Source organism: Phymastichus coffea, unplaced genomic scaffold (assembly GCF_024137745.1).
Source record: "Phymastichus coffea isolate CEN01 unplaced genomic scaffold, Cenicafe_Pcof_1.1 PCOF00028, whole genome shotgun sequence".
Lineage (NCBI taxonomy): Eukaryota > Metazoa > Arthropoda > Insecta > Hymenoptera > Eulophidae > Phymastichus > Phymastichus coffea.
The window spans coordinates 2,964,624-2,990,523 of record NW_026706839.1 but is presented as its reverse complement, the minus strand read 5'-3'; the positions used below and the strand labels follow the sequence as shown (position 1 = coordinate 2,990,523).

Genomic DNA, 25,900 nt, shown 5'->3' with positions numbered 1-25,900 from the left:
AATTAGTTTTTTTATTCATTTCTCCTGCTAACATTACCATTAACTGATATAAAGCTAAATCAAAACGCAGTTTCTTATATCAAATATACACGAAAACTAATAATTATAAAAAGCTTATAAAAATTTAAGAAAGGAAAAAACTTAACTAAAAATACTGAACATTATATATATACCGCTTAGGCTTTCTCGTGGCCAAAAGTAGCCCCGAAACTCGGTAATTTCTCTTCAGTTTTCACCGCTTCTTTGTACTTGACAGCATAAGAGTCCATGGCATCGAAGAAGTTGCGATGAGAATCGAGCAACTGATACTGTTGTTTCTGAATGTCTGCGGAGGCACCGCCCTTGCCACCCATTTCGTTTGGTAACATCGAAAGCTCAATTCCTGTTGCTGCCATTAAACTTTCAATGTTAGAATGAAAAGTTATCTGCAACGGATAAAAATATCTATAAATATTAATGCATTTCTATGTATATGCAAATATTCTAAAATCCGTGTATGAACGTACCACGTCTGACAACTGATTGTCAGCGATTCCAACTTTGACGAACTTCTCAAATTCTTTGTTAGCAGGACCGGTATTGATGAAATGAGCTCCAAACCATCTCAGCGGTGCACCTCTATGATAGTACGCGTAAATTCCTTTCAGCTTGTTCCAGTCCAGAGCTCCTTTGTGTGCAATAGTCGCGCCGTTGAGATCAAACACGAAGACGTACTTGTTATCCGGACCATCGTCGTAGATGCCTGCATCTAAGACCATATTGAAGACATTGACGGTTGTGTCAAAGTCACCTTTGCTTGGATCAGCTTCCATTATTAGTCTCTCCATTATCACTTTTTTGTTATCTTTGGTGCGCTTCGGGAGGTGAACCATAAATCTGTAAGCCGATTCGATAAGTCGAATTCCACGAAAAATTTCATTTAATTTTCAAGTGATTCAGTCTTGAAATATAGACTGGTTAAATTATCATGATCAGACTGATTAAATTGATGATGGCACTGTAAAATTAATTTATTTGAATTTACTACTCTGATCGTACATATATTATTTATCATTTGACAGTATTGTAAGTGAAAAAAGTACCTCCGATAATGACTAATGCAGAAAAAATATTAGTAACGTAATTTGATCTTAATTGAATAAATTCCCAATTAGTTAAGAGTATTACTTTATTCTTAACTAATTAATTGAATAAATTCCTAATTAGTTATGAGTATTACTTTACTAATTAAGGATTACTCAGGGAATTGATAGCAACGCCTACGCTCTATACTTTCGTTCTTGCAATTCAAAGTATACAGTAATGTCATTTAAAAACGAAAACAAATCGAGTTACGTCCACAAACATATCAACGATGGCGATTCGCTAATGGCTATTATACAATACTAATAAATTTGATTGATTCAATTTTTAAGTTTAAGGGTTAAGCCCCGTGATTCAAACGTTATGTTCCGAGAAAATTTATGAAGGATAATACAAACTTACGTAGCATTGAAAACTTGCTGCACAACATTCATTGGGATGTTTTTCCGGTTGGAGAAAAATTCAGGCAGGTAGTATCTCATGACAAAGTAATTTTCAATGTTCCTCTTCGTTGCTTCGAGATCATAAGAGTTGCTGATATAGAATAGCGTCAGATCGCTGTCTATCAATTTTGGTATGTGAGTTATTTGGTCGTTCCATTCCTTTAATTGGTCGATTGCCTTTTGATCGATGTCAGGATATAATTTCAATTGATCTTTCAACGGAACTTTGGTTATAGACATCGTTGCAGCTTTATGATATTTTAACGAAATTACGATACTGCAAATACTACACAGCTTATGAACGATAATAATTGACTTTTATCACAAATTGGTAAATGAAAACAATGATTTTTTAAGTTTTTTTTTCGCGAAAACTATGAACATAGAGAGTAAGTTCCTGGTAAAGGGTAGTGTTGAGCTTTTTTTCGTTTTCCAAGTTTGGCCAACCTGACTTACTATTGCCAACTTTTGCAACAGGTTGGTTGGATTATTCGCACTCGCAGCGTCTTTTTCGAAAATGCTGCTCTGCCTTACGCAGACTATATTTAGTAGTAAAAAATCACCAAGAAGACTTCGTGAACGATTGATACTAAGGGTAGTGCTTGTGCTAAGATTACATTGCCGACCGGGAAATGAATTTTTTACACAAACTAAACAGGTAGTGTAACATGGATATTTTTATTATTTCACAGCAATAATTCTTTTTTACAAAGGTAATAAGTTTTATCTGAATATTAATATCAATAAGCCATAATAAAATCAATTAATTCGTAAATTCACAAGAAAAAGAAACTTCAATCGTAAATGTAAAATAGTATAAACATATATTAATATAGTAATGTTCATTTAAAAATAACGAATTTGAATTTTATTGATCTAAAAAATATAAAGTTCATGGATTGTTCTATGTACATTTGTAACTGCCTAAAGAGGTAAACAAGTTATCTAGCTGTACATAGGCTAGATATATAGATACGAAGATATCTATCAATTAAATGAAGGCATTCTTGGGACCAAAGATCTTGAGAACGGATGAGATTTTCACAGCATTTTTCACCTTAACTTTACTATCCAAACTGACGAAAAAAACATGAAGAGATTCGAGGTCTGTCACTTGCTGTTTTGGTAACACTAATGTGGAATCAACTTCTGCAGTCACCTCTTCCGGCAGTATTAATCCTTCTATTCCTATGGTATTCATCAAACCTCATATGCACTGTTACAATTGTATCTGGTTGGCTATGATCCATAAGCTTTGCCAGGTCCACTTTATCATTGTCTTTCATAAATTGCGGTAAGCTCACGATGAAACTGTAATCAAAGAATGTTTATAATGATAGAAGTTTATTAATATATGCTGTTATTGAAAGGATTAACAAATTCTATATGACGTACTTGATTATATTGTTATTATCATACTTTTTATATAATTACGAACAAAAAAACAAACTTTCATCTTAAATTCATACGACTGTAGATCTTTGCGCTCAACGAAATATGTTGGCATGTAATGTTTTACGACTGAATAATTATTGATGTTTTTTTTATTGTATTCGTCTCACAAGATTGGTTGAGATTAAAGAGAGCCGAATTAAAACCATATAGTTCTGGAATTTTTCATTTCTTCAACACAACGATAGTTCGTTTATGAAGGCCCGAATTTGCACGTAATAGATCATTAAACGAAATCTGAGTTGATGACGGTCATCTTAAAATAAATCTCGTTGAACTTTCAGGTGTAGAATGATAGAATAACTTTCAAGAGAAATTATCGTTAAAAGTTCAACAATACATGTAACTTAACAATGCACTTATCGTAGGGCCGTGGTACTAATCTTTTCTATATACACATACAGCAAGGATAAGAGTTTTCCAGCGTCTTTCAAATACATACAGGTACTTTACCATATAGTATAAGTGCTTTCCACATATCTTCTCTATGAGAAATTCGCGAATAGTGAGAATAGAGAATTCAATATATTGGTTAACTATTCATTTTTCAAATTAAATTTTGTTAAAAATTGACCATTGAGTTATAGCATTTAAAAAATTGTTTGTATGTTTTGTCTTAACAATCGTAATTATTTATGTTGATTATACTATTGAATGTTTATCACGTTGGTTTGTATCTTATCTATCTAAGTAACATTTTAATAAACAATATTATAATCTAGAAATTATTCAACAAATTTAATTTATTCAACAAAATATTACTTCTTATTATATACGCCCATATGTAAAAATGCATTTACATTAAAATATCAGGTTTTTATTATCGTTAACTTGAATATAATCTTTGAATTAAGAATATATACAAATTCATCTTAGCCAAATAATGCTCGCAGTAAAAATAGTTCAAAAATCACGCTTGCAAAATATCTATCTGTCGTCTATGATACATTTCTCAAATGCTTCTTCAAAAAACTTATTTACAATATTTTTTACATGATTCAATGTTTAATCAAGTAGAAAAATTATCTTAACAAACATTAGTTTATATCTTAATAAAATTACAAAATAATTATTGTTGTAGATTTCGTATCATTTCTTTAGGTTAGGTACATTATGGTTTTATTTGAAAATATTTTTGTGAAAATAATATATATTAAACAGTTGGTATTTCAGCTGAAAACAATGGAGCATCGTTTGAACTAAATGTAGGAGATTTTCCTTCTTTTGCTATTCTTAGAGCTTGAAAAATTGAAACAGTGTCAAGCTCTTTCTGATTGGGCTTTTCATTGTCAAGATAAATATCTGCAGCTCTTTTGCCAAATGGTTCTAAAACTTTAATTCTATAGTCAACAATGGTTGATACAGGATTTCCTGTTAGTCTTAAATTTTCTAAACAAGGAAGATGTCCGATATATTTTACTTCCTCTATATTTTCAATTCTGTTGCAGCTAACATCTAAACCTTCCAAACAGTACATTTTCGAAAAACTCGATAAAGAAGTTAGACAATTTCTTGATAAGTCAATAAAAACAATTTTTCCTAACTTTGTGTGAAGATTTTCAGGTAGAGATGTAAAACTATTTGATGCTAGATGAAGTTGAGATAATCTAGGTAATAAAGTAATATTTGATATTTTTTTAAGTTTGTTGTTATTTAAAATTAGAGATTCAATATGTGGCAATAATTTGATTGCTTCATCAATTTCTTCTATGCAATTGTCACTCAAATCTAAATGTGTAACTTTAAACCAAACATGACAATCACTAGCGGAACTAATATGTTTATGAACTTCTTCGCACATAGTTAATTCTATGATATTTTTAAGTTTTGTATTGTGTACTTTTAAAACTTTAACTGTATCTCGAAGATTGCCCATATTATAAATTTTATCAACTGGATAATTATAAACTGTAAAATTTTCTACATTTTTAAAAGTAGATAAATCAACTCTTAATGTGGTTGGATAGATATTACTTGTGCCATATGCTGCATCACTGCCATTGATACTAAGGTCTTTTAGGTGAGAATTAAAATCCAATACATGACTAAAATCATACTTCTTGTCTGTAACTTCTAGAGATGGACGAGGTTGTCTGAGTCTTTCACTGATTGCATATAGCTAAAAGAATAATTAATCATTATATACAAAATGTGCACTCAAAATAACATCAACACTACAATTTACCTGTACAACATCAAATGAAAAGTTCTTGGAATTTTGAAGTAGAGATTCCCCTTCAGTAAAGAACTGGTAAGCCAAACTTTGCAGTAAGAAAAATATTTCATAAATATGCAACTCCAAAAAGATAGCTAATGATCTTGGCATAATTTTCTTCAAGTAAACATAAACTGCATTCAAATAATTCTCCAAAGCTATACGTCTTTTTTCAACAAAAATTTCAGACTTATTTCCAATAAGCTTTTTTGGTGGCAGTATGTCTTTCTCAACACAATGATCTGATACTAAAGTGTCGTGGAGTTCTGCAAACTCGCTATACCTGAGCATATTTAATAAGATAATTATTTAAAATCCTAGTTTCAAAATTGTTATAGATAGCGATACATAATTTTTTAAAATTAATAAACTTGATACTTCAAGTACAAAGAAACCTAACAGATGCTTTAAGAAGAAAGTCATTTACCTGTGTTTGACAGTCCATTTAACTGAACCAACGTTAACCTGTACAGTATAATAAGTAACACCATCATTTATTTCATAAGATGGAATGTTGAGTTGAACATCCTCTTGATTCAGGAGAAAGCAAGCCATTGTAATAGTTACAAAGATGAATATCTAGAAAAACAAATGTGAAGCCGTCGTCAAGAGGTTAATCTCATGTGAAATTACTTTTTTGATCAATATAAGGGATGCTATTTACGCCAGTTCATTATACAATCGATGCATCGCCTTGTATGAATGTGTGGACATTGTCAAAATTGCTTGGTAGTAAAATTAATCTTGGTTAGATTTTCTGCTTTTATTTTTCGTGTTATCAACGTAGCAGAAGAGAGATTTAGGCTATATCCACTATCTCACTAACAGTTTGCAAAACATCACCATCTTGCTATTTCGAAATTAACCATTGAAAAGACACCGTGCACATCCTTTATAAAGTGGTAGAGATAACTAAAACGGCCTGCCGTTTGCACTTTAATTATCAGAGTGAGTCGACGCCTACTTCTTTTCTTTGTATTAATACGTGTAATCCATAACGGAAAATACATGAACCTTACTAAACGTTGATAAGTTGATGAGGCATTGAGCGATACTTGCTTCGACACTTTGATTTGCTTGCGTGAGTAATAAATATTGTCGTTTTTCCTTTTTGCTTGAGGTTTTTCATCTGGAATCGATGACCGAATGTTTTTGTGAAGTTTATAAATTTATATAAAATAATGCAGGATGTGTTGACTGTTGAGTGGCGGACTCTGAAGTCGATAAAAAAGATACCGATAGTGTGCATTTTTTTAAATATATGAAATGAGCTAATATAAATACATGAACATTGTATTCATTACTTTCGAATAATCGATGTTAATTTAAAATACTACTTGAATATTATACCAACTTGAAGTTGATCAGTTTGAAGAAAAAAGACTTGTTTGCTTTTGGTAAGAATTTAATTGGTACTTTCAAATTCGGTTCATAATCGAGGGTTCATATAATAAAACTTCAGTGTAAAAATGAGAGCGCAGTATATTTTCTATATACTCTTATTACATCTATTCAGTATTTTCCAGAAAATTGATATTTTAAACGTTTCGTTTTCCGCCGATTTAGTTGGCAAATGTCAGAGAAAATACTTGATCAGCACAAAATATAACGTTAAAAGTTAAATTATGGTTAAGGTGACAGTCAAAATAATAACCAGAAAGTATATTTTTTTATTTATTTATTATTTTCATTTTTAACGCTGTCTTTATAGACATTACCTATATCTTTCAGTGTATTTGATAGAACCAAGAAAATTGACGATCATTTCTGCATTTACACCGTTTATGGAACAGGACATGTGACATGATGGGCTTAGTTTTTTAATATTCTTCGTGCTTTTCATTTACATGCGCAAAGTCAATTATAAGTCATCTTTAGAATTTTCAGTGACGTAAGGCGATGTTTTGACGCGTTCAGACGGAAATAGAAGATTTTTTCAAATCTCACTCATCCGGGTTATTCTGTTATTTCTCTCCTTTTTTTCAATGATATTTCTTTGTATTGTTTGTGATGCCTTATTTGAGCAGGATATTGAAAAATCTTTGAAAGGTAGAATCGACAGTTCGTTAATAAACATATTTTTTTCTTTGTTTAGTCACATCATTCACGGTTAGATTTTAAACTGCTTTTTTCCTTTATGATTATCACAATATATAGTTAAGGCCTATCTTACTCTACGTTGACTAGATTTTCAGTACACCGTGTAACACGTGCATTATAATGCATTCTGTCATTCTAATTTCATTTGTACTTGTACCTGTTGTCGAAGATATTACGTATTCCAAACATGATATTCGCTCAGCGTCGCAAAAAAGCAATTTCAATACGGGAAGTACATCTTTCTGAACTTTAGTTCAGTTTTTATTATTTCGGAAATTCATTTCGAACAAAGTGAACAATTGTAATTTTTCATTATTCCGTTGTTATAACGTACAATAAAAGAATTAACAAATGTCTTTATTCGTTCAAGTTTTTCCAATAAGATCTAGAATAAGTACTAAAATATACTAATTTCAATTTTTAACAAGTCATATCTCCCAAAGTATACACTAATTTCAATAGCTCTGAAAACGTGGTCGATGTACAACTTTTCTGAAATTTGCGCTCTGTTTGATGAGATATTTTTACATCAATGAGTTAAGTGATTGTGTCTTTTTAATATTTCAAAATACGAGATTTCTATCGATGAAATCTTTTTACCATCTCTGAAGCTTTCGTTTGTTATCAAATTTGCTTTCACAACAAAGGGTTCACAAAATATTTCCGGCGGTGCTTACGGAATTTACTTCACTTCCATTTTAACACTTATATTATTTATTTATTTCTGTTTTTTGTCAGTTCGACAGACGGCAAAGTTTTACAGATATAATCGAGTCGAGCATTGAGAAAACAAATAATTTAATAATACGGATGCTGTGTATCATTTGGTGCGCTACGTGATAGAATCTATTTTGCAATCAGGGATAATATTATTTTCCATCAAAATGTGTAACTCTCCACCATCCGTGGATAGGAAGGACTTTTAATATAAAACATTTATATTTGCGTACATTAAACTATATGTTTTTTCAATGCCTTGATTCATATTTCTTCATTACATACGTAAGATAGATATCCATAGCTATATAAATTATCCTTTTTCAGAGTTGATAAATAGGTTGATAGAGTACAGATATACTTCCATTGTCCATTTCTTTTTCGGAAAGATTTCAGTGACGTGTGCTTTTTAATATAATAAAGTAGCAACCAATGGTAATAGTGAAATTTATGTTTTAAATACACAAAAAAATAGGTGTCGCTATCTTTATAGGAATTAGTCGTGTTGAAATTGATCGATGATCAGTCATTTCGGATTTAAATCTTTAAAAAGTGAAGAAACGTTCGTTTCTTCGGTTCGGCTATTGCTCCTTCAAGATCTTTTGTTCGCAATTTCAGAAAGATAAAAGCCCCTATGCTAATGTGTGAAGTTGAAAAATGTCTTAAGAATTATTCGGTTATACTTTTCAATTCGCCATTGTAACATGAAATCTTCTATACATTAGGGATCGACAAACAGTGTAAAAAGAGGTGTATAGGATTTGTTGACATGTAGAATCGATTTTCTCTACTATAGATTAAAATTTATATAGCTTTTTCAATTACAATTATAACGCGTGTAGAGAGCATAGAAATAGTATAACAAAATATATGAAATATTTATAAAACAACTATCTGCCGTAGATTGTGACTGAGCGGCATCGCATTTCCGAACAATATTCTTACTCCATTGATATGTAATTAAATAGAATTTTAATAATAATCATTAACGAAAAGGCATCAATTCTTTTATTTATTTATTTTTCTTCATCGACCCGCGATGAGCAATGATGTTTTTTTCTCAAAACCGACGTCGCACTTTCACAATATACAGCATGGAAAAATCGATCGAATAATATAATATAGTGCATGGCCTTAGCCCTGCCCCCATCACATTCTTTTCTCAAATTCTCATCCATATTTACAAAGTCTAATCAATAGAATACTTACAATTACGTACGTATATTTCATTTTCTTCTTACAAGTAAAATTCTGTACATTTTACGAGTAGTTATTTTAATTGAATGAACTCTGCTTATCTTCAAAGTTTTCTCACGTTATTTCCGTATAACGCTCTAATTTTTTTTCAATTCTCATCGATATTTCATCTAATCAAATAGAATGTAATTATCTTTTGTACAACCTTGACTTTTAAGAACAGGTTAAGTTATCGTCATGCGAAAGTCATTAGTTCAAGGAAAACAAAATATGCAAGTTAACGATTGCTTGGTATACATTTACATCAAAACTTTTGATAAAATTTATTGCTACATTAAAATTTTTTCTGACTGATGATGTTTGGACAGTTTTCTTCATTCCTACTTAAAATATACAATACGTAGCGACTTTGCAGAAACGTTATTTTTTCAGTTATGCGTTTATTATGATAGGTCAACATCGTACATTTCCTCGGAAAACATTCCGAGTTACCAGTGAACTTTCAACCTATTTAATTTGCGTGCAATTAAACAACTATTTTGCTTTTTCTAACTCATCACAGCTTATATCGTATTACGCTCTTAAATTATGGAATGATCTAGGAGTCTTTTATCGCGGAAGATGAAACGTTATTTGTCAACGTTAAGTCTCCTCGATTTTTTGCAGTTCGTGTGTTTTGATTGAACGACAAGGTATATAACCTTTTAACATAATTAACCTCAAATAAGCTTAATTATGTGTATGTATGTGAGTCTAGTTATATTTATGCTATTTAGATCTTGGGGTATTCAATTATATGAGTGGAATCCAATTTCCAAACTAATTCTCATTATTTTAACTGTTGTTCTAATGCATTTTTAATAATATTTCAAAATCGCTAATGTAAAAAAGTTACTGTTTTACAATTATTTGTGTCCATGTTTTATTATAGATTAAATTTAAATACTCATATATCTATGTTATTCAAGTTCAAAATTTTGTGCACGATAGCCCTCCTTTCAAATATATTTGATAAAACTTGACAATATTAGTTTTTTATGTATAGTCTTACAATTCAAAATACAAAGTTTATTGTAATAATTATTTTTATAATCATTCAAACTAGAAGTTACTTACAAAGTTTGGATAAAACTTTAAAAAAAAAATCTATAGTATAATAATGTAACGGGCAAAAATGAGGAAAAAATCAGAAGTGAACTGTTTGATTTATAATAAGTAAGTTCAATAATTGTTATCTTTTTGAAATTCGGGATTAGAGATGTATATTTTAAACAGTACAGTTTTATTAAATCGATCGATATGTATTCGGGATAAAGAGAAGTATGATATGTCAGACGAAAAAAATGGATATTAGTACTTTTGTGCGCAAATTCGTACTTTTATTCAGCACCGACTAAAATCGACTAAAAAATTATTACTTTTTGTAAATAAATGTCACTGATTTACGTTCGTTCGATCGACTTACTTAAAACATAAATTAATGTCGCTACAATCGTTCCAATAAAAAAAAGAACTCAATTTTAAAAATCCCCAATAACCCGCGCGTTCAATCAACTAGTTGGAAGGGAAACTTTGACGCCGGGAAATTAATTACAATAATAACCAACTTCAAATATACAATAATGTACAGCAAGTGAAAGATTCTAGATATATATCTATATATATTCAAGTTGACATTGCCTCGAACGAAAAAACCCCGTAGCTGCAAAGACGCAATATTCTGGGCAGTAGTCGGTCGCTTGGCGATCTGTTATGGAAGGACATACAAAAATAGAAGCGTATGACATACGTCGTGGACAGTTGGATCACTATTGTGCACATCTTTAAATTTCCGTGCCTCCGTCAGTCGACGAATCTTCACCGCTGGGTCGCCGTCCTAGTTTGCGGAGAGGAACGGGGAAAAAGAAACATGAAAAAATCTTTTTACACACTTTTTCATTCTTGTCTCTCTCCGTGACGGAGCAGTAAACTTCTCTCTCGAAAGAAATTCTCTCTTTTTTTTCTACTCGCAAACTTTTTATTCGGCGTGAAAGTTCGAGCGAAAGTTTTTACTATAAATTTCAAGCAACTTCGATCAAATTTAGGATGTCACGGAAGTTCCACGTAAGCACGTGCGATCAGGATCATTTTCACGGCTGTCGCTCGTTATCGGAAATGGAATTTAATTTCGATATGTGCACTTTTCAACGCTTAAAACTAGTATCTCTTTCAATCGTGTACTTTATTTGGGAAACTTCGGAAAGAAAGATCAATTATTGATTACCGGGGCGAAAAGGCTCGACTCAGCTATCAAATGGATCCATGGTGAGTGACCGTGATTCGGGTAATCGACGTAGTGCTTTGAATGCTTGATACAAGGTGGAGGATTTGTCAGCATCGCCAGCGCTGAACCGATGCTGCGCCTTTACGTGTGAATTGGCGGCGCCGCTGTTGTCCCAGGTGCGATGCCTTCCAGACGAGCGTCTCTCGAACGGAAAGCTCGTGCCATCTATTGCAAAGTTAACGATACACTGTTTTTGTTTTCCACTTTGGACAAGATCACCTGGCCCGCGACAGATGGTTTTTGACAAAACTTCGGCAAGATTTTTTCATTAAACATACCTCTATTCTGGGTGTCTTTTGGCCGGAAAATATTTGCTTAAAGTTTCGCCAACGTTTACTTGGTCTGCTCGTTAGTAAAGTTAAAGAGAAGCAATTGGAGCTTACCAGGCGACTGAGTGGGTGACTGCGACGGGGAGCCAAGCAACGGTGATAGTGGTTCGTACGGCGGTGGCGGTGGTGACGACGGCGATGGCGTAGGCGATGCCGGTTTCAGTAGAAGCTCGGGGTCGAGGCCGAGGATCCTAAGGCACCGCGCCGGATCGGAGCGAGCCCAACACTCCAGTAAGTCTACTGGCCAGTCTGTCTGGCATGATGCATTTACCATCCTACTGTGGTTGTTGTTACTATTAACGGCTGCTGTTGCTGCTGCTGCTGCTGCTGCTGTCGGTGGATTCCAGCATAAAGCGTCCGGCGGGTGCGAGGAACTTCGCGCCAGAACCCCGATGCTACCACCGCTACCGGCGACACCGTCACCCCCACCGCTACTGCTACGACGACCACTTGGTGTCGGTAGATTTGGATTGCTTTGAGGCGAACTTGCTAGCATTTGCAACGCTTGGATGGCGTTTCGTACCTGACGTTCACGGTTAATGTTAACATTTTCTGTTGATATTTTTTTCTCAACAAACTAGCATTTTATTTGATCATGTTTATGGCGATTTTATTTAGCTGGGGTACGAAAAAGCTTTAATATTATTCCCAGTTTGTGCAAATTTCATAATCTTCGTTTACTGTAAAATAATTGTTGGAGTAGAACCAATAAAATCGTAATAACTTTAAATGAAATTTCGTTACAAGCTTTGTTGTATTAACCCATTTCCATGAAAATCGATTTCTTGTATTTTTTTTTATATGACGTCAAACTCAATCAAATCTCAAATGCCAGTGGTCAAATTCAAATAAAATAATTGAGTCACCGTGAAGTTTAAAACGTAATAGGGAAGAAAAAAGGCGATATGCAATGAAGTAAAAGAACCTCGTAGCTAAGCGTCGCGACGTCTTGATGAAGCGTTAAGACTTGGGTGTCGAGTCTTTCGACGGAGCCGCGTATGTGGTCTTCGACGGATTCTTGTGGAACTACTTGAGTGGTTCTACCAGTCCTCAGGACTCCCCTTGGTGGCCTCTTACTCTGATACTCGTCCCTACACGCGCAATAGCATCGTCATTATTCATGGTATACGCGTACATCAAGGCGACGCGCGTATCAAATATTTAACTCACCTGAACTTTGCGTGTCGTGGACTCGAGCTAGCGTGCAGCGGTGATCTATTTGGGGGCGAAAGGGGTGAAGTCTCACCCTCCTCTGGGACATTTTCGTCGTCTTCGCTGATCGACGGTAGCGTTAATGATGGACCACCGTTTATCTCCGACTCTTGCTGCTCCAAAAATCGAAAATTTAATAACAGGTTTAAATATTAGTGTGGCTTCTTGTCATAGAAGTGTATGACTACATGGATTAACAATGAACGACTAGAAAGAAGTATTAACATGCTCAAGCTTGATTTATCTATGGATAAATTATCGACTATAAAAATCTATTCACCATAAAAATTACCATGCATACGTTTTTACGAAAAAATTTTATTTTAATGTGAGCTATTTTAATGTGTCTTTCTTATTGTGAAATAAAAAATTGATCGAGAGAATTACATCGATTTTGAAGTTATGAAAGTGGCATATTTATCAACAATAAAACAATGTTATTCAAAATTCTATCTAATGCAATCACAAATGACAATAAATAGGATATGTAAAATGCATAAGCAACTAATTATGTGAAAGATATATGACCGTTACGGAGTTTTATCTTAAAAATCAAGAGAAAATGTATGTTGTATCTATGCGTTTTTTTTAAATTTGCAGTGCACACTTTGAACGATGCCAAACAATGTACTTTCACCTACGAATTCTCACGCAGATAAAACAAAAATTAGACTCACGTATAATTGACGTATCGGCTATTAATCAAGTGAATTAAAAAGAGAAGAATCATCAATTTTAATAATCAGAAATCGAATTTCATTACACGTTAATTAACGCAATATAATAAGCAGACAAACATGAAAAAATGGTATCGCATCATAGATTTTCTCTAAAAGGAACAAAATTATGGGCGACTACCTTTAAAACAAGATAACACAGATCTGCTCTTAAATAAACAATATAGCTAACATATGAAAGGTAAAATATACACATTATATATAATAAGGAGAGAGAAACACTGACATATGAGAATTGAATTAATACCACGCGTATTATTGTGTCTTGGCGGTACACGGAAGTAACAAACGGATAGCACGCAAACACAGACGTACACACAGAGTATAAAACTCACCTCGGCTTCGTATCCTTCTCGCAGATTGTACGTGAGGTCGTGCTGGATGTCGTGAGCGAATTCTTGCTGATACTCCGGATACAGTCGCAACACGTCCACGAGACCTTGGATGTTGATACACTTGAGGTCGCAGTAGGTCAAAGCTTTCACGTCGCAACTCGACTTCACCACCACGTCGCTCGGTCCTGCACTGATCACCTGACCACCGTTGCCGTGGGTCAGATGCATATTTATATCGCAGCCGACCAGATCACCTTTGCCTGCGACAATAAGACTCGCGTAAGCCTTCACGGGCGTCGAGCTTGCAGCGCGACATTATATCCCGCGTGGATGTAACATGGCACTCCGGCAGCCTGACAATGCTTAATTTGGCTTTTGCCGATTACCAGTCGAACGGGCGCGCGCATTCACCGAGGCTCCACGAATATGCTAATAGTTTTCAATGAGTTTCCAATGCCACACTCTCTCGCAGAGTATCCTGAACAATATACGCCTATCGCGTTTTCTTGCGGCCAACTTGCATCGAAAAGTGCTTCGATTTGGAGAACTCGAGTTGTGAGAATATCAACGGCGCAAGATTGACGACGACGCTTTGTTAGCTTAAAAATTAACGACATACGCACCGAGAATAGCGACAACCATCTCATTTTGCACGACCTCCATGGAGCCGTTGCAGAGATAATAGATGTAGGATAAGGCGTCACCCTTGTGCATGAGGTATTCGCCGGGTGCACAGAAATTGCTGCGTATGTGAAGTGAGAGTAGCTTGAGGCAGCCTTGCGACGCTGCCTCGAATATTGGGAGACTGAGTATTTCACGATGCAGGTGCATCGATACGTCGCCACGCAACTCTTCCGGAAACTCCTTTAGTGTCTGCAGCAAAGAGTGAGCGAAGCTATTGAGATTTCGAATGCTCCAACTGCGGGCAGGCTTACAGAATTTTTTTAAAAAGTAAAGAGGAAAGAACTGTTGATAATAATTTGCGTGGGCAGTCGGCCTCGAGGTGAGAATCTGCCTTCTTTCTCTTGTCTCATTTATAAATTGATTATCGACTTTTCACCGTTCGTTCAAAGTATACTGCCATATATTCCTACAACTGGAGCTACTGAAAAATTAGCGCCTCTTCGCCGTTGTGAATGACAATCCAACAATTTTTTCATTCTTTACCTTTTATTCATATTGTTGTTGATGAGGAATAATGGAGTGTACCTTATTTACCTCGTGAATGTCGATGCCGTGATTGAGCGACCACATGGTTTGAAAGTAATCCTGCATCCTCTGTTTCAGCTCGTCGGGTATCTGATGCAGGGCCAAAAAGTCCTTGAGATCGCGCCACTTGGTCTGATAGAGCGATCTTCTTGAATACATGCGTTGAATGATTGCCGTCACGTTACCGAACACCACGGCGTGCATCAGTGCTTAAAAAGCAAAAGACCAAAGGACGGTATACAGCGACGGCGAGAACGAGCTCGGAATTGTAAAGTGCGCCAAATGAAAAATGCATGTATGCGTACCACCGACGAGCATCGTGCAGATGGAAAAGACCTTCTCGGATGTTGTGTTGGCGGAGACGTTGCCGAAGCCCACGGACGTTAAGCTGCTGCAGGTAAAGTAGAGCGCCGTTATGTAGCTCTCCGAGTGCGTTATATTCGCTACGTCCGGCACTCGTAGCCTGTCCGCTAGCGCGTGGATCCATCCTTTGGACAATCAAGCTCATTACACTGTCGAACATTATTGCAGTGAGCAAGGTTACGCGTCGTATCTGGAGCAAGGCTTCGTATTAGAAACTATAGTCCGATGCCGTACAACTATACCAAACTCGCTCCACTGGCGCTCCCCCTCAAGCCAGATTTATCGAGAGCTATAACGCTTCGATATAACCGTAAAAAATGTATCAGGCCGACCAATCTAGTGCAAAGCAAGCGTTCGTTTCAATTTCTCTCCCCTATATTACAAGCTAACCCTCCCTGCTTGAAAAAATGCGCCAGAGGCAGAATCACCAATCATTAAAGACATTAACGCCCTTGGAAGATAAAACTTTGTCCTTGGCTTTATCCTCTCCCCTTCTATACAACTCAGCGCGCTCGGCTGCAGCACAAAACAAGAAGAGCGTTCGCAAGGACGAGTCTGAAGATTCGTTGCCCATTTTTAGATGCACTCCTGCTGCTATATGCGGCACTTATTAGCCGTCGGGAATAATGTATTCCAATTAGCTTGCGAAAGTGTCGAGCAGCATGCTCTCCCTTTCTCTCTCACTCCGTGAGAAAGCTTGACTCGAATTAAGTGGAAATCGATGGAGCTTTCCAATAATCCAATCGAACGCGACGCAACAGGCGGAGCAGCTCAGAATAAAGCGATATGCTAAACGCGACACTGCTGAAACTTGGCACGATTGTCAAAGTTTTGATTCATCGCTCGACTCTCGCGGAAGTACCGAGATTACCAGGATAAATGTATTTCTATTCTTTAGTTTTCGCGCATGTAGGCCAGGCGACGGAAATAAAGGTGCTTGAATAAACGAAGCTGTGCTTACCAAGATCCCAGTCTTTTTCGTGTCTTAGTCTTTCCTTCTCGGCTATAACGTACCAGATGCAGGCCAACCAATGCGCGACCAGAGTGAAGAACAGCATCAGTAGCGTGAGGATTATCGCGCTGTACTGCGAGTACCTGTCCATCTTCTGTAGCAGCCGCGCCAGGCGCAATAGTCGCGTTAGCTTCACAAGATGGATGTGGCTGTGACCCGAGTCCTGCAATCCACGATCATAGATATGCTTTCATTCCTTTTATTTCGCCTTCAGATCTGTCGAAAACCTCTAACAAGCAACTACTTGCACAACTTTTTAATACTTTTATTCGATACTATGACTGCTTTAGTAAAATATAATGCTAATACTGCTTGCCACTCGATTCACAAAAGGTTGAGAGAAATGGAAAAAAACTAATAGCAACATAATCTCCTCAAAATTTTATTGCTTTTATCAACTTCTTCTCTCCAGTTCTGACCCATTTTATGCGCCGTAGTAGTAGCAGACAGCTTCTCCGCGTATACGATCCGCGAAAAGACATTAAAACATTTTTATGGCTTTAAAAAACTTGAGCTCTCTTGGAAATTTCTTCTCTCTCTTTTTTTAACTTTCTTTACTATAAAATCTTAATATATAGAGCCATTGTATTTTCATATGACCAATTTTACAGCACCAATAAAACGGGCATAAATTACTTGTTACGCATACGTTAAACTTCGAATGTCTTTTTTTCTCTTTTCGTTAGTATAGTTCGGAAGAGCTTCTAGTGTGATAAGCGTCAGCACAAAGAGAATGAGTATTTTATGACTGTGCGGATACGCGTTAACCTGTTTTCGGATAAACGAATCGAAAGCTTGCACGTCCGCGTTGTTTATGCCTTTGATGTAAACGTAGATGTCAGGCCAATTTTACAAGATAAATTTCATTGCAACAACACGTAACAACCGGAAAGATCATCAGTTTCGAAAATATCTCATGATTTTCGAGATTCTAGGCGTCTAGGTGGTGCTCTAACATTCACATTTTCCGCACAAAGCGTCATCCCCGCGTGATTCAGTGTATTAACGAGCGTCGGTTAAGCGAACCATGCAAAACCGCAGTACAGGCCCGAGAGAAAGGAGAACAGCGACGGAATTTTCGAACAGTATTCTATATCTATCTACGTTTGCTAATCGATTTTAAATAATTTACACTGTTTTTGGAGGGCAAAATTTACGCAAATTGCGTGTAATTCTTTTTCGTTATTAGCTAAAGTGTTTTTAGGAGCTTCCCTTTCCCGTGTATAGAACTCTATGATTGGTCTATTCAGTGGCGCATATCATTCGATACAGTCTCTTTCAAATCGATACAACGAAAACGTATCCATCTGCGCGCTTGTTCGTGTCGGCGTTGGCGAGAAATTCCCTCTCGTGCCAATAATATGTCGTTTTTATAGATTTTGCCAAACGAACTCTATTCATATTTCTACGTTTGATGTCAAATGATAATGTACGACCAGAGCTTACACATCACGAAATGTATCATCGCGAGACAAATCCGAGCTCGTTACAATTCGGCATTCCGAGTTTTCAATTATCAGCTCGACGAAAATGGCTATATACGCGCGAGTCTCGCGGTATCGAGAATTTCGGGGGGCAAAGAAATACACGGCATTGAAAATCGCAAGCAAACGGGAGAAACAATAATTATCGAAATAGTGCGCAGGCGCTATTTTCCCAGCTTGATATTGCGAGAGAGTTGTAGAAGCGTTAAAAAGTCAACAACAAGCGGCTGCAAGAAATAAATTGCGACCAGCGAGACGCGAAAAAATAAAAAAATATATCTTTCCTTTTGGTAAATGCCAACTGCTTTTGCCACTGTAGGTCAATAAAAAGTTGCGATAATTTTTGTAGAGAATCAGAACTGACCTCGCCACTGTAGACGTCGCTGGCGTAAAGCAAGTCGAACGGTAGAGCTGCCACGAGGTCGATCAGGAACCAACTTTTAATGTAATTCACCGCTATGCTCTTGCTGTTACTCACCACCTCGCCCTTACGGTTCACGTATGTCGTCCTGAAGTTTAACACGATGTCTGCGGATTGTAAGAAAATTACAGAATTACATTCAGCCTTTTTCTTTACAAAGAATATTTTCAGTGAAACATTTTTTCAGTTTTTCCGTTACATTACGTTGACCTAGTTGATGATAAGAAATACTATTAACGTTATCCTGTGACATACGCTGCATATGCAATTACTCAGATGATGAAAGTTCCGCTGAAAATATACGCGTAACTATACTGTGTATTTGAAATTCAGGTTCACGTGGAACTGAGTCTTTGAATGTGTATCAACATTGCATATACAAATGATGTATGAATATCCATGAAATTTCGACGAGCTTATCATTTGAGCAAGTTTAAATGACTTTTGCAAGGGAGATAGAGAACTGTAGAAGTGTTGTCGGAAATGAATTAGTTACACAACTTGCCAAGCTCTTAATTAGAAAACTGAACATGTCGTGATTTTGCACGTGTACATTATCGCACAGTTGGAATCCTAAATGAAACTCCCTCAGGCCATAAAAAAACACATCGGAATACATGTTGGTTAACTTTTGATCAACAAAATGAAAAACAAAAAAAAACGTCCGAAGGCTTCGGGGTTTATGCAAACAATGAGAAAAAGATGCGCGAGCAAGCAAGTTTGATGTGTGTTGTGTTTGTATATGTGTGGGTGTGTGAAGCTCGTTTATTGATTCAAGAATCACGTTGTTAGAAAACAGCGTGCGCTGAGCAGCGCATCCTCGTTGGGCAATCTACATAACGCGGTCAAGCTAATATGGGTCGAACTTTGAAGGAGTATGCTGATCCTAATTATGACTGCCGATCGACTCCTGAATTATGTATTTTACGTTTCGATAAAGTTAATATCGCTTTGTAAATTAATCAAGCTCATGCCTTGCTTTTTTTACTTTCGGCGCATAAAAGTAATTACGTGCAGCTGCCGCTTGCATTCGAGACGCGAGTAGTAAGTTCATTCGAATGAAATTTCATTGCAGTTCAACTTCTCTGCCAAGGTTGATTAAATATCTTGACTCTGGCACTTTGAGAAATGTATATTTCGTCAAACACGCGCAGTTTGATATTATGTGGAGTGCTCGCTCGCGCGATTTCTTTTTCCGGCAAATATTTCTTCGCAATCAATTTATGTTTTTTTCTATATCACCAGAGATTGAAAAAATCTCACTCTCGTGAGCTGAATTCCCGAAAAAGTTGATTCGGAAGGCCGCATTAACCAGATTAAAAAAGTACACGAGAAAGCGGACTTAGAATATATAGGTTGAGGTAAAAAAAAACTGCGTACGCGATTCCAAGGGTCATTGGTTTGCTTCTTTTTCTTAGCACGACAGAACCCCGCGTAAGCTCTGGCCTTCTTCCGGGCAAGTTTTCGCGAAGAAAATCAGGCGGATTCGAGCAGCGACAGCAGCGTATCGTGTCTCTGTCGAGTTGAAATCTCAGAAAAAGCGGAGTTGTGTCTCCGCGCGTACATTGATCGCCCCCAAAAGGAATCAACTGGCTTTTTCTTTATTTTTCCTCAAGTCTGGATTTATTTATGTGTGTCAAGAGGTTGGTAAATTTTTGTTCGCGAATGTCTTTTAATTGTTTCGTATTTTAAAGCTGCGTGACGATATATTTTTTGGTCGTTGAAATATGATTTGTGCATCCATTATATGTAACGTTTTATAAAGTTCTCTTTCTTTGATGAACGGCGTCAGTGATTTTTTATCGCTCCGTCAAGTGCGTATATATACTTTGCTAGCTTGAGTAGCAAAAAAAGTACGTACGTTAGCGTTTCACTCAAGTGTAAACACCCTTTTTCATCATTTTTTACGAAGCTGCATTCTGTATATTCGCTGAGTATAGCAGCTTTGTTTCATGAAAGTATAATACAGATATCATTGTTCAGCGTGTGACAAAGCATTTTCTCATGTAACGATAATGTTACTAACGAAATAAAAAAATTATGGCTACTTGGATTAGTCCTACTTTTAAAAAAGCATGAGATGTCGATATTCAGCGTTTAATTGGTTAATGCTCAAAAAGAGCGAGAAATAAAAAATTTTTGTATACTTTGAAGTATTTTTATTATATATTTAGAAGTGTGAGATTTATATTCAGTAGTAAATTTAATTTATGAATAATTAATATGGATAATAATCAGCACGAATAAACACATTCCATTAATCAATTGCTTTAAGAAGATCAGAGGTTGTGTTTTAAAATTATTAGTACAAATCAATAATCTTATACCTATCTGTACTGAAATGAATATTGTCTTAAAATTTGCTTAAAAGGAACAGAAAGAATGTGAATATAATAAAATGAAAAAAAATAATAAATTTTTATCTTTTGTACATTTTAAATTAAGAAGTGCGGGCAATGGAAATTAATTATCAGGTAATTAAATCCGTTCAATTTGAAGGATGTTTGTAGGTGCTTTTAGCGAAACAAAATAAAATATGATCTTAAACATATATTTATACATATTATTTCTACTGATATAAGATTGAAGCCCTTTTCACTACTATTAAGTACGTAAAGTTTAGTATTCTATAATAGTATAATAGCTGAATACGTTTTATTAATCACAGGTTTAATTAAACATTTTCCGACACATCTTGAAATGAATAAAAGTTTATCGGTTTTTGTCAAAAAATGGATGCAAATTCTATTTTTATTCATCACTAAACATTGATGGACGTAGTGTACTTTAAACAGCATGATTTATTCACACGTATACAACATTAGAATCTCAAAGTTGTCATGTAAAAGCTTCATGAAATGTAATAAATAAAAGAAAAGCATAACAGAAAAAACGCGAGCAGCGCGCTAAATAAAAGTCCATTGAATGAAATACGGAAAACCTTAAGAACTCGTCAAGAACTAAGATAGAAATGTGACGTGTTGGAAATTCTGCATCTTTTTACGGTCAAAGTAGTATATTAAAATGAAAAAAGTTTTTGTATATCAGAGAGAACTAGGACTTTTAAGAAGGGTCGTGAATCTCTGAGAGAGATACGCACCTACAAGATTATCGAAACTTTTAGTAAAGAATTTTTTTAATTTTTTGCAAAAAGTATGCTTCAAATATAAAGAAAAGTCATCCAATAAAAAGTTTCGTTCGTAAAATTAGTTAAACAATCCAAAACTCTTAAGTGTATAGCCAGTCACCATTTTACTTTATGTCTTTCAGTTTTCAAATTAGTATTTTACCTGAAATTAGCAGTTCCGCTTGATGAGCCGTGTGGCATTTTGAAAGAGAGATAGCTTTTGCGTCGTACTACGTAAACATTTGCCCTTCTACCCGTGAGAGAGATAGAGACCTTTTCAAATACGATCCTAGTTACTAGTGTGTACGTGCGTGTGTTTACTACCCGGTGAGTACCCGTTCGCTACGAGCAAACTTTAAGTTTATCAAGTGTTATACCGTTCTGATAAGATGCTTTTTGTTTATAGCCATGAGAAATTGTTGTTCCCTGAAATTCATGCAATAGCGACTTTTTAAGGAACTAATTTTATTTCGTGCAAGCTTGACTTTGATTATTTTTATTTTGTGCAATTGTGACATTTTAAAGAACTCTCTCCAAGAACTTAATATTTGAAGTTTAACGAAGGATGAGAGGGATTTAGATTATTGCACTTTGGTTTCATTAAAATTTCATTAAAAGTAGCAGCCATAATGCTGTTTATTTCATTTTTTAAGTTAAAAAGTTTACATTTCTGCAATAAAGATTGCACTCGCTACTTTTCCAAAACTAGGACATTAATCTACCTTTTCTTTGTTCGTAAAAGTTAGAATCTCAGCTTTTCATAAATCTGTTAGCAATTCAATTTCGTGGTAATTACACGAAAAACATATTTTTGAAATAAGCTAAAAGTTATAAATTAGTATTTTTAGTTTTTTCAGTTAACGGATAAGAACCAAAATATTTCTTACAAATAAATGGCAAAATGGAAATTTAATTGACTTTAATTGAAGACTGTGATTGAGTGGTAGAATAGCTACTTGACTAATTAAAGTCAACAATATTGATTTCATGACAGCTAATAAAAGTAATTCACAGTATAGTTCTACTCAAAATTATACGATGTCGAGTGGTTTACCACTTGACACGCTATTTTTTCCCCTTCAATTTCTTTCTCTTTCCGCGAGAGTGTTGAATTTAGTACGCGGTAAATAGCTGCACAGCCAAACAAACGAAGAACAAATCAAAGGCTTGTTGAATTTTAAGTAATTAAAAAATTACAAGTGATTCAACGAGTATTGGATATATTTTTCTTGGGTAAAAAGGAGATGTAAAAAAGTTATTTACGTTCTAAGTATATTTTCATACTTATAAGAAAAGATATACGAGTAGGTATATGTGCGAACAAAGGCGTTTTGCAGCTAATGCAATTCTCAGCTCTGACTATTCGCTTGGATCCTTTTTTTGTTTGCGCGTGGCTTGATGTAGAAAAAAAGGTTTACCGCTGACCCTTTTTCTGTCTCTACGGTTTTTTTTTGTCTCGACCGAGATGGACAATGCAACGCGTGTGCTTCCATTTCTTGGCCAGTTGTTTGTGAGGCTAAATTTCTAAAATTGAATTTGCGTTTTTAGTACAGCTTGAGTTTCAATATGCATTCGAAAGATTTTGTTGAATTTTTAGATAACTCGTCGTTCGTCGTCCATTCGTTTCAGAGAGATTTAATACTTGTACGTGACGGCATCAAAGCAAACTCCGGAAATAAAATATAGTTGAATCAAAGCTTTACTTGGCATAATATTCAATTGAATTGAGAGCAACGGCATATCTCACCTAAAATGAAAATAACCTCGACGACGACATCGCTGACCATCGACGGTCGATCGACATTGATAAAGCTGGCATTGTACGGCACCACAACCGCAACGTAGAGCGTCGCTATTAGCAGCAACCAGTCCCAGCACGTTTTGAAGATGCCATAATGACTCAGGATGAACTGCGACTTTTTCAGAGTTGTCGTCTTGTACTCCGGTAGTGGCGTCGTTTGCGAATGTAACAGTGTCTGCAACAGGTGCCAATTATATTGTAGATTTTTTCCTGGTTCGGCAGTGTAGTACTTAAGTCTCAAATTTGCCTGTACAATGAACTCTGTGATTTATTCAGTTACGCAAACGTTATTTATCCCAAGGCATCGAATTCCCGATATTCTCCGATACTATCCGAAAAGGAAAATTCTTACTTCCGTGGCAAAAGCGTACTTGGAGTATACGCTCTAAGTATAATGAGATTTTCTGCAACGTGACGTTTTAATTATAGGAGCGCAAGATTGTAAGGTAAGCCAATTATAAAGTTAATTAAAAAGTTTAATTATCCATAAGACTCTAAGTAAGAGATGGCGTGTATTGTGTACATTAACTTAGAACGTCTTCTTTTTGTTCTTCTTCGAGTTTCCGATGATCACTCGACGTCTGCAGCAACGAGGCAAATAAATATGCGAGAAGTGGCAACCTCGAGCCGAGGCTTGTGCGCTCTGCCAAGATAGATATTGGTATGCTCGTGGCGTTAAACACCATGTGAACCAGTGCGCGAACTTGGAGCTTAAAGAATATCTCCTCCTCGTCCGCATACATATATAACCGTACGAGGAGAAGCGGCCTTGAACTATCTATGCAAAGCTCTGAGAATAGTCAGGCGCTAAGTCCAAAATATCCCAGGCGACGTGCAAGAGGTAGATTATAAGCTGCACGTAATTTATAAACAGATGGAGCTTTATTTTGTTCGGCCAACAGTCGTGTGTTGTCGTTAAATAACAAATATTCACGTTACAATGTCTAACTTAATGGACTAAGTCGTGACAACCTTAACTCATCAGTTTTTCGAATCATCAAACTCTTTGCATTACATCGCGCAGTTTGAACCAAAAGTATACTGAGAACTATTGCTTTAAGATTGATCGACGAGTACCCACCAACTGATTTTAGTCCATCGACTGTTCGTAAACGTTACTTTCTTATACACTACGTCCGTGAGTATAATGTCACGGTTTGCAATGGCGTTACTAAAGCGTTAGTCACCGCGCAACAGCGTCATAAGTCAATTACAAGAGTTGTTCCATACGTAAAATTTAACACCACCACTTGCGCTCTCGTAAAGACAAACTTCGCAGGAGGGAAGCGGGGGAAGGATGTTCGCACGTTTGTTGGAATGCGATTGAAACGGGGTCGCACGTTATTAAAACATTGTATTAGAGGTAAGATTAGTACTCCATAACCGTCTGTACGTGTTGGTTGTCGTACGAGCATTAAACGGCGAAACCAAACTACTCTTAACCTCTGATATTCGCGTCAAAGTAACGAAACACTTACCACATGTGTTTGCATCTCCATTGTACTTTCTGTTTGATCAACATTCGCCATTGAAATGAACGCTTCTCTCGCTAATTATCCGCGCTTACAAGACTCGATGCCGTGGGGCCCTACGGTCCCAGCCGCATGGGGGCGCTACGATTTTACCCGCGCGATTCAAAACTATTCAGGCTCGATTTATATTTAACTACGCTCTTTTTTAGAAATGATTACGTAGACGTACTCACATTATTGAGTTTAATTTTATGCTTATTGTCTTGCTTGTAGTGACCAGATAATTGATACAATACTGCTCGACTTCTTCTCCGTCCATAATTCGCTGGCGGCGCCTCGGGGTCTAAATTACCATTTGCATCTAAAATCAACATCACACATACAGATTGAAATTAATTATACATAGACTCTCGCAAGCATTCTGCTTAATTTGAATCTAATGAAGCGTGACGGAGCTTGTCCAATGGCAATTTCATGTTCAGTAAACATTAAGCAAAATTGGCTTAAAAATTTTTCCTTCTCTGTTTTTGCTTCTACACTATTATAAAACTGCGATATACTTTATAAATTTTGTGAATTGCGAGCAGCAGTCAATACAATGGTGATAAAAATATGTCGCAGATGATTAATGCCATAGATACGTATTTTAAGTGTAAAGTGAATATGTGCAAATGCGTTAAGATATACAAAGCCATATATAATACTACTTCGTATAACTATAAATAGGAGTCCGTATCAACAGGTTACACTACTCACGTTGAAATATCGCAGAGACACATGTAAGGTGGATGCAATGACTTGGAAAGCGTCTTTGTATTTTTTTTAATTCCTCTTTTTTTCAATCTCGTGATTGCGCGCGATTCTCGAG

At 35.8% G+C, this 25,900-nt stretch overlaps 3 protein-coding genes across 4 annotated transcripts in view; all 3 read right to left on the bottom strand.

Moving 5' to 3' along the window:
• Positions 1-2: 2 nt before the first annotated feature.
• LOC131675691 (uncharacterized) lies at positions 3-2,083 on the bottom strand. Its single transcript, XM_058954768.1, has 3 exons — positions 1,486-2,083; positions 507-876; positions 3-425 (listed from the first exon to the last, which is right to left on the bottom strand). Exons 1-3 carry the CDS (start codon positions 1,764-1,766, stop codon positions 177-179), a joined length of 900 nt encoding a protein of 299 aa, XP_058810751.1. The 5' UTR covers positions 1,767-2,083; the 3' UTR covers positions 3-176.
• Positions 2,084-2,220: 137 nt separating this feature from the next.
• On the bottom strand, positions 2,221-6,332 carry LOC131675792 (nischarin). Its single transcript, XM_058954937.1, has 4 exons — positions 5,858-6,332; positions 5,621-5,772; positions 5,164-5,476; positions 2,221-5,097 (listed from the first exon to the last, which is right to left on the bottom strand). Exons 2-4 carry the CDS (start codon positions 5,746-5,748, stop codon positions 4,132-4,134), a joined length of 1,407 nt encoding a protein of 468 aa, XP_058810920.1. The 5' UTR covers positions 5,749-5,772; positions 5,858-6,332; the 3' UTR covers positions 2,221-4,131.
• A 491-nt stretch (positions 6,333-6,823) lies between these two features.
• Positions 6,824-25,900, bottom strand: part of LOC131662780 (potassium voltage-gated channel subfamily H member 8) — a 70,308-nt gene continuing 51,231 nt past the window's right edge. The window contains exons 5-18 of one of the 2 annotated variants that reach the window (XM_058932690.1): positions 25,266-25,393; positions 23,507-23,735; positions 18,576-18,739; positions 16,677-16,890; positions 15,658-15,840; positions 15,353-15,561; positions 14,767-15,016; positions 14,144-14,403; positions 13,749-13,766; positions 13,030-13,184; positions 12,785-12,950; positions 11,914-12,382; positions 11,471-11,695; positions 6,824-11,083 (exon numbers count right to left, since the gene is read on the bottom strand). In XM_058932690.1, the coding sequence (XP_058788673.1) occupies positions 11,490-11,695; positions 11,914-12,382; positions 12,785-12,950; positions 13,030-13,184; positions 13,749-13,766; positions 14,144-14,403; positions 14,767-15,016; positions 15,353-15,561; positions 15,658-15,840; positions 16,677-16,890; positions 18,576-18,739; positions 23,507-23,735; positions 25,266-25,393 (2,651 nt within the window). In that variant the 3' untranslated portion in view covers positions 6,824-11,083; positions 11,471-11,489. The remainder of the gene's footprint in view (positions 11,084-11,470; positions 11,696-11,913; positions 12,383-12,784; positions 12,951-13,029; positions 13,185-13,748; positions 13,767-14,143; positions 14,404-14,766; positions 15,017-15,352; positions 15,562-15,657; positions 15,841-16,676; positions 16,891-18,575; positions 18,740-23,506; positions 23,736-25,265; positions 25,394-25,900) is intronic. The other variant, XM_058932691.1, reaches the window with a different exon arrangement.